This window comes from Gavialis gangeticus, unplaced genomic scaffold, assembly GCF_001723915.1.
Source record: "Gavialis gangeticus isolate Ggan-Ray unplaced genomic scaffold, GavGan_comp1, whole genome shotgun sequence".
In the NCBI taxonomy this organism is placed as follows: Eukaryota; Metazoa; Chordata; order Crocodylia; family Gavialidae; genus Gavialis; species Gavialis gangeticus.
The window spans coordinates 146,793,581-146,806,217 of record NW_017728992.1 but is presented as its reverse complement, the minus strand read 5'-3'; the positions used below and the strand labels follow the sequence as shown (position 1 = coordinate 146,806,217).

The 12,637-nt window shown below is 40.1% G+C and overlaps 1 protein-coding gene across 1 annotated transcript in view; it reads right to left on the bottom strand.

Annotated features, from left to right (window-relative positions):
* The window catches only part of LRRCC1 (leucine rich repeat and coiled-coil centrosomal protein 1), a 59,416-nt gene that overhangs the window by 5,147 nt on the left and 41,632 nt on the right, over positions 1–12,637 (bottom strand). The window contains exons 12-16 of the mRNA XM_019519294.1: positions 8,698–8,899; positions 6,641–6,826; positions 5,363–5,537; positions 3,284–3,447; positions 1,088–1,296 (exon numbers count right to left, since the gene is read on the bottom strand). Of these exons, the coding sequence (XP_019374839.1) occupies positions 1,088–1,296; positions 3,284–3,447; positions 5,363–5,537; positions 6,641–6,826; positions 8,698–8,899 (936 nt within the window). The remainder of the gene's footprint in view (positions 1–1,087; positions 1,297–3,283; positions 3,448–5,362; positions 5,538–6,640; positions 6,827–8,697; positions 8,900–12,637) is intronic.

Genomic DNA, 12,637 nt, shown 5'->3' with positions numbered 1-12,637 from the left:
CACAGAACTGGACACAGTACTCCAGCTGTGGCCTGACCAGTGTTGCATAGAGGGGGAGGATCACCTTCTTGTCCCTGCTAGAGATGCACCTGTGGATGCATGACAAGGTGCAGTTACCCCTTCCAGCCATGACCTCGCATTGTCACCCCATGTTCATCTTGGAGTCAATAATGACTCCAAGATCCCTTTCTGCCTCCATGCTCTCAAGAAGGGCGTTTCCCATCTTATAAGTGTGCCGCTGGTTACTACTGCCCAAGTGCAGCACCCTGCACTTGTCAGTATTGAAGCACATCCTGTTTTTGTTAGCCCACCCCTGTAACCTATCCAAGTCCTGCTGCAGTCTTTCCCTCCCTACTAGCATGCTCACCTCACCCCAAATTTAAGGGTGCACTGATACAGATTTTTTGGGCTGATACCCATGGCTGATTTTTAACAAGCCAAACTGGCCAATACTGTCTGATTGCTAATATTCAGCTGGGCAGCTTGGAAAGCAGCATCCAACTGGTAAGTCTGTTGTGGGGCAAAGGGAGAGGGAAGGGGCGCGGGGGGCAGACTGAGGCCCCCACAGTGAGGAAGGGAGTAGGGCTGGGGCAGGCACTGCACAGCCAGGGCAGAGATCCAGGGGCATGTGGCCCCCATGCCTTCCCAGGGTGTGTGCAGCAATGGGAGCCGCCACCCCCTCCCTGTGCCCCCCAGACAGACAAGCTGCTCATGGCTCTGTCCTGTGCCCCACCCTGGCTGTGCAGTGCCTGCTCCTGCCCCAGCCCCACTCCATCCCTCACCACTGGGGCTTCAAACTGTCCCTCCCCATGCCCCTTCCCACACAACAGACTTACCAGCCAGACCCAGCTGTTGCCACGGTGCTGGGCTGTGCTCCTGGCTGCCTGTGTGCTGCACTGCAGCTGTGCAGGCATTTAGTGGCAACATTATCAACCACATCAGTCGAAAAAAGCTGATTGACAATACTGTCAATTTTCCTTATATTGTGACAATCCGATATGGGACCAATGTATCGGTGCACTTCTACTTACATTAATTTTTAATATATTGCACAATATTTCATTACATTCTTAATTCCATACAGCACCTGTACGTTTTCCTAACATCTTCAAGTTCTACTTCTTTTTCTTCTAGCAGTTGCTTTAATTCCTCTTTTCTTTCATTTTGCCTGTCTAATTTTTCCAATAGTTCTTCCAATTGTGCAGCTCTTTCATCCAATTGTACCTGAAAAGTCTTTTGGATTTCAGCATTTTCTTGATGCTGTGTTCTGATCTGTTCATCTCTTTCCTGCAAACGCTTTAAAGATTTAAAGACAATATATATTTATTTTTTCAATATAAAACAGTCTTGTAATTATGTTGTTACTTTATATGACTTATTAATTAAAAAAAACACCCATAAAAAAGCACTGACTGATTAAGGCACCCAACTGTGTTCTTTCAAATAAGATTCAGTTATTTAAATTCACAACTTTATAGTTTGCTTTGTTTAAGAAGCAATTTTAACTAGACCACTGGTGCTCAGAGTGGCTGGACTAGTGGCCTGGTTATTGGCTGGCAGGTTAGATAGGCAGTGCCCAATCCCTCCACAGGCTGGATCTAGCAGGGCCCTATCTAGCTGCTCAGAGGAGGGGGTAGCCAGACCCAATCTAGCTGTGAGGTAGGAGGGGATTTAGGTCAGTCCTAATCTGGCCCTGTGTGGGGGGGTGGGAATGGGATGAGGCCCAATCCTGATCCAGCCCTGCAGGGTGAGAGGGTGTGGCCCAGCCCTAACCTGGCCAGGTGGAGAGAAGAGGCATGGGGAAGCCCCAAGGGGGTGGGGGGAGAGTGGTAAAAGGGGCATAGCCCAGTCCTAGGGAGAAGGGTCACAGCCTGGCTGTCGAAGAAAGGTGGGTGACCTAACTTCCATCTAACCCTGGTGGGGGGAGGGTCGTAGCACAGGTCTGACCTGCCCTGTGGGGTTTGGGATTTCGGCAGAGAGGAGGAATGGCAATACTGTGGGGAACCCTGGGAGCTGGATCCCAAGGCTCCACAGGCCATGTTTGGCCTGTGGCCCAGAGGTTGAGCACCCCTGAACCAGATTAATAAATCAGTTACAATCTCTGATGGAAAGATTGTAATAAAAGCTCAATATTAACAAGTTTAAACTCTGCTACTTTAAATTAACAGACAATATATATCAAGGATAATTTATTATTATTAGTTACCAAAGAGGACAGAGAATATTTGTTCTCTCATGCTATTAAAGGACACAAGGCAATGAGTTTACACTAGAGCACGTGCACCCCCTATGTGTCACCAATGCTGCGCAGTGATTTATGAGCAAGGTTACTTGGTGATGCTTTACTGCTCAGTAGATTAGCCTACTGTGCAGTCAAGTATCTTGCGCAGACACACCCTGTGAAGGGTGGGACTAAATGACCTTCAAGATCTCTTCTAACCTTATGATTCTAGCATATTTAATTTTAGACAAAACTCTCATTTATAAATTGTGAATTTTGCTTTCAAGTGAGCTAAATATTTGAGCCCCATGTAATACTAGTATATTTACAGCTTTCATCAAAACGTAAACCCTATGTAAATATGCAAACATCCATTTAGTTGTGGGTAAATATTCACTCCTGAGTACTGTTGTATATGAATCTTGTAGAGTTAAAGCAAGGCTTTGTAATGCTAAAAGTGACACTATTTCTTTGTTCCCGTATAACTCTCTGACAAGCAAAAGAAAAGGGGGGACTGTTGCATATGAATTTTGTAGGGTTAAAGTAAGGTTTTGTAATGCTAAAAGTGAGGCTATTTTTTGTTGTTGTTATATTAGCGGCCGCTCTACAAGTGCCCTATGGAGGGCGCGGCTGCGGGGGACGAGGCTGGGGCAGATGGTACTTAGACGTTAGAGGTGGTGACAGAGTTGAAAGCAAAAAGACAAAGAAATGGCCTTACTTTTAGCATTATAAAGCCTTGCTTTAACCCTACAAGATTCATATACAACAGTAACAAAATGAGAAAATTACACTTGACTGCAAAATTTGAAGCCAATTAGATCATCTACAACTACACTATGTTGTGCTTCAACAGAATTCCCTTAAATTTTACTTATTATTTCAGATCAAGCCTGCTACTTACTGCTTCAAGTGAAGTCAGTGAAATTGTTGTCAATGACTTTAACAAGAGTGATCAGCCCATAGATAGGAATAGCACCACTCTCTAGCTTTTACTCAAATCATGACTCCCACTCAAGAGTCTTTTATCTACCTTCTTTATGCTCATACATATACACCACTTACCTCTTTTAATTTCCTAATTGTTTCTGTCTGATCTTCAATTATTTTGGTCTTAATTTTTAGAGTGTCACTGTCACGTTCATTTTTTTTCCTCAAGCCCTCAATCTCGTTAGTTAAAACTTCAATTTTTGCTTCCAGTTTTCCACGGTCTTGGGCAAGAGAAGCTCCTGGATACAAATATCAGCATTACAGCACTGCGTATCTTGAAGTAATTTTCAAATGAAGCTTAGAAAACCTAACATTTCTTGGCAGCAGGCCCGAGACCCACATAGAACAAGATGCAAGTATTTAATTGTAATTAAGTAATGTTTTGTAATAGTTGTAGTTTAATAATATTAAACAGTTGTCTAATCTTTTTTACTCTTATAATATATATTAAAAATAATGCTTAGAGAGCTAAGCAATATTAAAGAGCCCACAAGATGGAGCTAAGTGTGTACAAATCTATACACACAAAGTTACATGAAATAGAACAAGAAAGATGTCAAAAGAAAATATCATTTTGATTCAATATTAGTCATGTTCAAGGACGCCTGCTTCTGTGATTTTCACTTTGGAGGTCACAAGATTGAAAGCAGATATTATGCAATGTGGCTAAAATAAAATAAAGATGACTGCACTTTGACCTGTACTTCGATCATGCCTTACGAAATGTATATTGCTCAGAACAGGAGCATTAGAGGACCATTTCTGGTCCCCCCCTGCCTGCTCTATGATAAAGCTTCTGGCCATAGGATTAAAGTTGTTTTAATATGGCAAATGCTGGATTTATTTTACGCAATGAAAGCAAGATACCTATGGGGCATTCCTTGAGAGTACCACCTCTAGATGTTCTGTAAGTGATAGTGTTTGTTTTTACAAGCGTCCTTTAAGCACCATTCCTCTAGGTCAGGGTTGGCCAACCCACAAGCACGCGTGGCAAAAGTGGCACAGGTAGTTGTTGCTTGTGGCACATAAGCTCTGGGCACTCAGTAAAAAAAACCCCACCAGAATGGAGGCAGGGGAGCTCCAACTTTTGGGATGGACCATGTGGAGTAAAGTGAGGGAAGCTGTCACCACCAAAAACCAGGTTAATTCTTCCCTGACCCTGTAGCCACTGCCAAATTCAGGGCTTTGGATCCTCAATCACCATTTAAAACTGCAGTAGTTGTTGGGTAAGGGAAGAGTTAACTTGACTCTTGAGGAAGTGACAACTCTGACAGCAGCATTCGACCCCTGCTCTACTCCACTACAGGTGAAGGTTTGAGCACCCCTGCTTCCATTCCAGTGCCCAAAGGCACAAACTCATCAGGTAGGACAGAGATCAGAGCAGCACTCAGGGAGGATCAGGGCTTCCCTTGTGGCACATCAGCTACAGGTTGGCCACTGCTGCTCTGGGTTCTACTCAAGTTCTGGCTTTGGCTCCAATATTGCACCAAGTCTTCTCCACCACTGGATAATACCAAATAAGAGCAGTGACACTACCATTGCTTTTTTTCCCCACTGCAACTTGTATTAAGATATTTTAAGAATTCATCGAAAAGGGGATGGCAGGAAACTGAATGCAAAGGAGGCATTCACAGCTTTAGTGTCAGGTGGATGCTACAAGTGATTTTGGTAAAGCCAATAAGCAGGAACCCAGTCCCAATATAGGCTATTGAAAAGAGTAGAAAAAAGCTCTCTCAAGATGATGAAGGAGATGAAATGGGGAAGGAGAGCTATGTATACCCCTTTATTCAGTCAACTGAAAGCACTACTACTACAACATGCATACTGTGATGGTACGACTAGTCAAAAGTCTTCAAGCTCAAACACGAGGTGCATTTATATTCAGTGGAACGCACATATAAACAAACATTTAAAGGAGAAAAGACTACTCTCAATTATTTACCCATGTAGCAGCAGCTCAATTACTACTTTTTAATATCATAAGTCCTCTTCTGTGCTGAATAAAATATCAGGGCATTATGCTTAAATATTTCTCATCTCAGTGGGACCTCAGAGTACTGATTGGTCAGTGAGGACATTCAAGTGAAACAGATCTATTTAATTGATCTTTATCTATGACCTATTACAGCACAACACAAAGACATTGAATTTTACCTTGCTGTGCCAACTCTTGTCCCCATATTTTCCTTTCCATTCTTAATCCATCAATTACAGATTCCTGAGCTGTCAGTTGAGAACTAAGTTTTGATTTTTCCTGTTTCAAGAGTTCAATTTGAACAGACTTATGTTTGTCCTCCTCAGCCAAAGCCTCAAGTGTCTGGATTCTATTCTATGCATAAAATAACAGAATGTGTAGTTAGTTACATTATGTAAGACAAGCATTCAGGAATTAGTTACAAAACACTTTACTAGGAAATTAGTATTTACATGTATTCAATTCAGCTAATCCAGACATATACATGATATTTTCAGTGCCGTGGATAGGAGACTGGTGGGAAGGTGGGGTGCAAAGCTGCTGCAACTGTGATGCAGACTCCCTGGGGACTGCTATTCTGGCACTCCCTCCAAATTGGTGCCTGGGGCTGGTGCGCAACTTTACCCCACCATCATTATTATACTGAGGTAGTTTTTCAGTTTTAACTGAAAATTTTGTTTACGCTCAAGGTTTTTTCCTGATAAAAATGGGCATATTTTACCAGTAATACAGAACAGGATTTTCACATTTTATTCACATGGATATTTTCCACTGGCCTTTTGGTAAAAGATAAGATAAAGTCCATAACAGTTGGACTGTGTCTCATTTAACAGCTACAACAGTTGGGAAGCAATCATTTATTCCTAATGTTTTAATGTGTATTTATGGCAATTAGAATTCTGTAGCCTAAACAAAATAATATAGTAGAAAAAACTGTGCTACATAGTGGTTAATATTTTTATGCTATGCAGTCACTTTGGATTCATTAGAAATTCACCATAATTATACTAATTTATATATTCCCAGAAGTATTGTGATTATAATATGGCTACAATGTTTAAACATAATTTACGTATGGTTATTATTTACAATTACTGTTCTGCAGCTAAAATACTGTCGCCTGTCTGAGTTTACAGGCATATAAATAATATTTACAGATAATATTAAGTGCTTAGTGATATCTAGTTTCTAATAGTTCAGTGCAAATTACTAATACAAACTTATAAAGAAATAAATGACAATCTTGATTTTGGTTACTGTGGAATTCAGAAGCCTGAAAGTGTCTCAGGAGTAAAATATGAAAACGGAGGTTGCTATGGACATTAATACTGACCCCAAAAGTGATAAAGCATGTCTTTAACTTAAATCAAAATATCTTCCTTGGGAATTTTTTAGTGTTACAATTTTTTATCTATACAAAACATACAACAACAGTTAGAATGTTTCTAAACAGATACCTTTAGATTTCCTACTATTTCTTGTTTTGATTGAACTACTTGTGTAATTCTTGCTTTCTGTTCTTTCACCATGGATGTTAGCTCTTGAATCAGAGTAGCTGATTGCTTTTCCTTTTGCTGAGACTGAAAAAGGACCTGCTTATATTCTGCTAGCCCAGCAGCAACATTCTCAAAGCTTTCCTTAACCTATATTTGTGTAAGATAAAACAAAGTAATAAAACACATACGTAAAATAAAAATTAACCTTATGAAGAAAATAAAAACGATAAAAAGATTAGTCCATACACACACACACACACACACACACATATATATTTGTGAGGCAGAAGAGAATCTAATTTAGCAGTAAACAAGTGATATCAATACCATCTATTCTTAATAAAAAATTATTATACCTGAAGTTAGTTTTCCCTTTGTCAAAGTATGAATACATGGCTCTAAGTCACACTAACCAAATGAAAATGTTGAAATAAGAACTCCAGAGTTAAACTAGTTAAGGCTAGTTTGGATAAATATAGATTTAAAAAAAAATATTTAAAATGTGTGCAATTGTATTTGTGTAAAAAATAAACTTAAATAGTTTAGGCTGTTGTCTGTCGTATGATAATCTATTAGAATAATTTAAATTACTTAACAAAACAACATCAGGCAGTACCCATTTGCTGCCTAAAATTTAAATAAAAGGACTGACAGGCACCAAGAACCAATATTTATTGCAGCATTACCCAGATTTGGACTACAAATACAGAAAAACTTTCAATTATTTGATTACTTCAGTTCAAGGACTAGTTTACTGAAAATTGAGGACTTAGGTAGTTGAAAACAGACAATAGTACCCACTCCTCCCTCCTTTATGAGTGGTATACAACAGGACAAGATCTATCCATTCTAAAGCTGGAAGAATGTGTTGACTAGAATAGTTATAATTCATTAATTAGTGATGGTACATATTTCATTTATGAAATCAATTTAAAAATGCAAAACATTTTTATATACTAAAGTTTGTTCTCATGTCTCCAGCATATTTAAGGTAGCTTTATTTAATTAATAACAGACACTTTTAAAAAACTATATTTGTATGGGAATTGGAATGCACAGAAACAGGTTAGCACAAATCATGAATAAAAAATTAACATGTACATAAAAATATATTATTCACAATTTTCTAACACAAAAAGTCATCAAGTACTCAATCTGAATAAATGCATTTTAAATGTGTATAAATAATAACATCTTCCTAGTTAGCAGAAAGTGCCAACCTTTGTGCAATAGTTACATTTATTTGCAAATCAATGTGTTTTTATGGTTACCAATAAATGGTAAATCAATTTTTCTTATAAAAATAAATTAAAAAATAAGAAACAAGATAAAAACAAAGATTCTGTACAATAAAGGGTCACACATTAGTGATTTAAAGCACAAATAAAACTGATCCATCCTGAATAAGGCTAACTGCTATGTTAAGATTCAAATGATTAGTTAGATAAATATGTTGAAAGGAAGACTATAAAGAAAAATATTTTTTTTTAACAAAGAAAAGCTTGATAGAAGCATGACTTTTGTGTTTCTCTGGGGGTGCATCTACATGTGAAATTAAGGGGAAGAAATAAACTCTGGAGCTGTCTGAACTGGAGTAAACTACTCCCAGGCACAACATCTACACGTGCGTTCGCAATAGCAGCAATTTGAGCCAGGGCAAAGCAGGTCCAGGCTGGCAGGGGATATGTGGGGGGTCACAGCCCCAGGCTCCAGGTGGCAGCATCGGGGCTTGCTGGGGCAAGAGCCTACAGATCTGTGTGGCTAGGCAGCAGCCACGAGTCTAGCCTCCACCCATCTACATACGTGTTTCAGCACAGTTAATTACTTCACCGTAAGACAGTAGTGTCCCTGACAGAGTTAATCTTATAGCAGAGTTATTTAGTTTACTGCACCCTAATACTGGCACACATGTAGACAGTGGCGCTTTACTGTGTAGCTAATTAGTCTACTCCACAGGAAAGCACACATGTAGCCCAGGGCAATAAAGAATTTGTTTTACAAGATACTCTCAATCTTACCTCCTTAAACCTTTTTGCTTCAATAGTTAAAGCCAAACGAAATTCATTTTCTAACTCCGTATACTGTTGGTTTAACACATTCATTTTCTCCTGAAATTCTTTAACACATTGTTCATGCCTCTTTTCTTCTTTAGCCATTTCTTTTGACAGAACATCTTGAAATTCAGGGCCATTCAGAGTAACTCGGCTTTCCAGCTCTTTCCTGGAGTTAACAATCATACATACATTAAATTAAGAAATGTAGCCCTTTTCAGTGTTACTTCATTAAGTTACTATAAAAGTATCTTTAAATACACAGTGAGCTAAGGGTAAAGTAAGAAATATATATTTATTTACAATATTGCTCTGTTAGCCACATACATGTTTGCAAGAACCAACAAGAACAGAAATCTGTTACACATTTCAATAAAAAAAGTTTCATTCTTTTGTTTATAACACCCCATAATTTGCCAGTGCAAGCACAGATGACAACAGATTTGCATACTGGTGTTACTAATACCAGCATTAAGGCTTTGCAATATAATACAATGCAAAAAAAAAAATATATATATTATATATAGTCTATTTTCACCAAATGTTATGCTAACAGTGCTGGAAGCCAATTCAGGCTCATCTCCAGCTAGAGCCAGGTGATGTCACAAAGAGATGTCACCTGGCAAAGATAAAAACCGGCTCTGAGAGCGCAGGAAAGAGGACGCCAAGTGCTGGAGGAGCGGCAGGGAACCGCCAGGTGGAGCATGTCCAGCTGCTGTAGCTGGCAGTGGCAGCTGCGGGAGATCCCTGTGCTGGGAAAGACTGGTGGGGATCAGAGGAGCTGGCAGGGAGGCCGGCAGTGGTGATGGCAAGAGCCAGTGAGGGAGCTCCTGCCAGAGGCGGCGGATGCAGAGGCGGATCCCGGAGAAGATAAGAGAAATCCCAGCTGGGGTGAAGGCATGGGTCCCGACCCAGGGGACGCATTAGTCAAGGGGCATTAGGGGCGAAGGGGGCACGGGATTCTCCCCATGGTTGCTCCTCTTCTCTTTTTTTTCTTCTCTTTGTCTTGTTCCTCTTGTGGTCTTGCCTTTAATTCCTTTTTCTTTCATGTTGGGGTGTTCCCATGGCATGGATTTTTCTGATGGCGAGTGCTCTATGTTTTTGTTTCTTAGTCTGATCTATTTTAGTTGCCTGCCTAGAGCAGGTTAGCCTAGTACACCACACCATTTGGGGAATTAAAGACCCCATTTGGAGATGAAAGACCACGTGAGAACGTGGTGACGACCGACAGCATCTGTCGTAGAATGCGCAGGGCATCAAGAGGGACAACTCCAAAGGCAGAGCATCACCAGACTCTCCGGGTCTGGCCAGAGTCCAAGGCACCTGTCCACGAGAGAGGACATGTGGGAACTGAGGAAGACATCAACAGGGCCTAGCCGTAAAAGATCCTGAGGCTTGTCTCATAGGTTGGCATGTGGCCAGGGTATAGGGAAGGCTGGAGCCCTGTGAACATCCACCAGGACACGTGACACCTCTGGAGCCATCCTCAGAGGGGACCCCCTTCACTGAAGGACCATCTCAAATCATGGCGGGCGAGTTTGGGGGATACCCTAAAGGTAACAGAGGAACCCTATGAGGTCTACATGAGGTTCCTTGGTGAGCAAGACCAGCTGCCCAAGCAAAGGCAGCATGGGATCGAATCATCGAGCGGAGACGGGCACAAACTTATTATACTGATTGAGGCACTGGTAGGGTTCCGACATGCTTTAATATTGTAAACTTATGAATAAAACATTGTATTCAAATGATGCCTATGGAAATAGTGGTGTTTCATTTTAATCATGGAAAAACATGTACTTTGGGTTTTTTTAATCAGAAAACCTCTGTTTTCATCAGAGAATTTGTCATTATTAAACAAAGAAAACCAGGATCCTTGCTGATTACCTACCCATCAGCCCTATTGTCTCTCTGCAAGTTTGTGTACACAGGTCAAGCCCTTACCTCTCTCTAGAAGTGCAGTTTCAAGTAGTTAAATGAATAGAGAATTGTTGGGGGTGGAGTAGATTTGGGCAAGGATGAGGAGTCTGGAGATAAATGCAAGGAGGGAGGGGCAGTAGAAATAAGAAAGAAACATTTTGAGTAGAATATTCCAGAAGTCTTGAGGGATAAGTTTCTGAGTATAGTCTCTCCACTGACTTGCAATCTAGTGAGGGAATGGTATGGTAGAAGAGAAAACCCACCATGGCAGCAGGTTTGCCAGGCTGTAAGAGAGACCCTTTTTGGCAATATTTTAATGAAGTTCCTCCACCTGTGGGTAAGACACATGTGTGTGAAAAATGCAAACAGTGCAACAAAGAAATGCAAGGCCTAGTTGCCAGAATGAAACAACATCATGAGAAGTCCTCCTTCTTAAGAGGAAGCTGCTTTGAAGATGAATGGAACATGTCTGCACATGCAGGATCTCCAGGTTAGTAAACTTCCTTATTTCATACTTCTTTCTTAAAGGCTGCCTGTCTTCCCTATCCATATCTTTTGGGTAGACTTCTGGACTACCTAAATTCTCATAAAAATGTTTGAGCAAAAATATAGTTGTTACTTTACGGAACTATATTTTAATGCAGTTGTGATATAAATTAATGGCTGAAATTGGCAGATTTTCCTTTTACAGTGTCACTTCTAAAGTTGTATTGAGTGCAACGAGCATACTAAATGAGCAGTACTGTAATGACTGCATTGACTTCTTTTGTTCAGGAGAATCCATCCCTGACATACAGGATTCTGACTATACATCTTCAACATCATCACCACTGCCTACACTTTCAGAGTTATTTGCTAATGATACCAGTCAAATGTCACATAATATATCACCTGTTGCAGAAAGAAAAAAAAATCTCCATCATTCAGAAACAACCATAGGTAAGTTTGTAATAAGAACCAGCCGATTACAGCAAGAGGCAATTGATGCAAAAATTGCTCGGTTTGTTTATGCAACAAACTCTCCTTTCTGTATGATTGAGAACACACACTTCATTGACATGGTTTAGTCATTACAACCAGGATACATTCCACCAAAAAGAGCAGATATAGCAGGCAAGTTGCTGGATAAAGTATACAAGAAAGAAACTGAACAGTGTGCAAAAAAAACTAGAGGGGAAAATTGTTAACTTGAGTCTTGATGAGTGAAGCAATGTTCACAATGACCCAGTAATATGTGCTTGTGTGACAACAGAAGGGACTGACTACTTTACAGAAACAATTGATACAATCAGGAAATACACACACAGCAGACTACTTACAACAAGCAGCAGTAAAAGAAAAATAAACTGAAAAAATCCAAATGTCTAGTACGCAGCCACCACAGACAACGCTGCAAATATATCACAGATGAGAAGAAATGTAGAAGTGAAGAAAGCCCCAAGCAAATAACATATGGCTGCAGTGCTCATTTGATGCACCTCTTAGCCAAAGACTTCAGTGCTCCAGAAATAAGGGCTAATGTTGAAATTGCAAAATTCTTCCGTAAGAATCACTTTGCAGAAGCTGCACTGAAGAAAGCAAGAGGAACAAAACTAAGACGTGTGATGGAACTCAGTAGTAGACTGTTTTGAGTAATATATTGAGAACTGACCTAATCTGATGACAATGTGAACAAAACTGTGACAAAATAGATGGAATTGTCATGCCCAATGTTGAGAATTTTGGCTTAAAAAGAAATGTGGAATGTATGCTGAATATTGTGAAGCTTACTTCTGTAGCCTTGAACAAAGTGCAGGGAAGTCACTGTTTTATTGCTGATGCTGTTGAAATTTGGAAGGAACTAAATTAGACCTTGAAAAGAGAAATACTCAATGACAGAGTTAAATTACAGGCATTAAAAAACCGAATGGATCAAGCACTATTCTCCAGCTCATTTTCTTGCCAATATTCTCAATACTTGGTACCAGGGTCAATCCTTAACTGCTGAAGA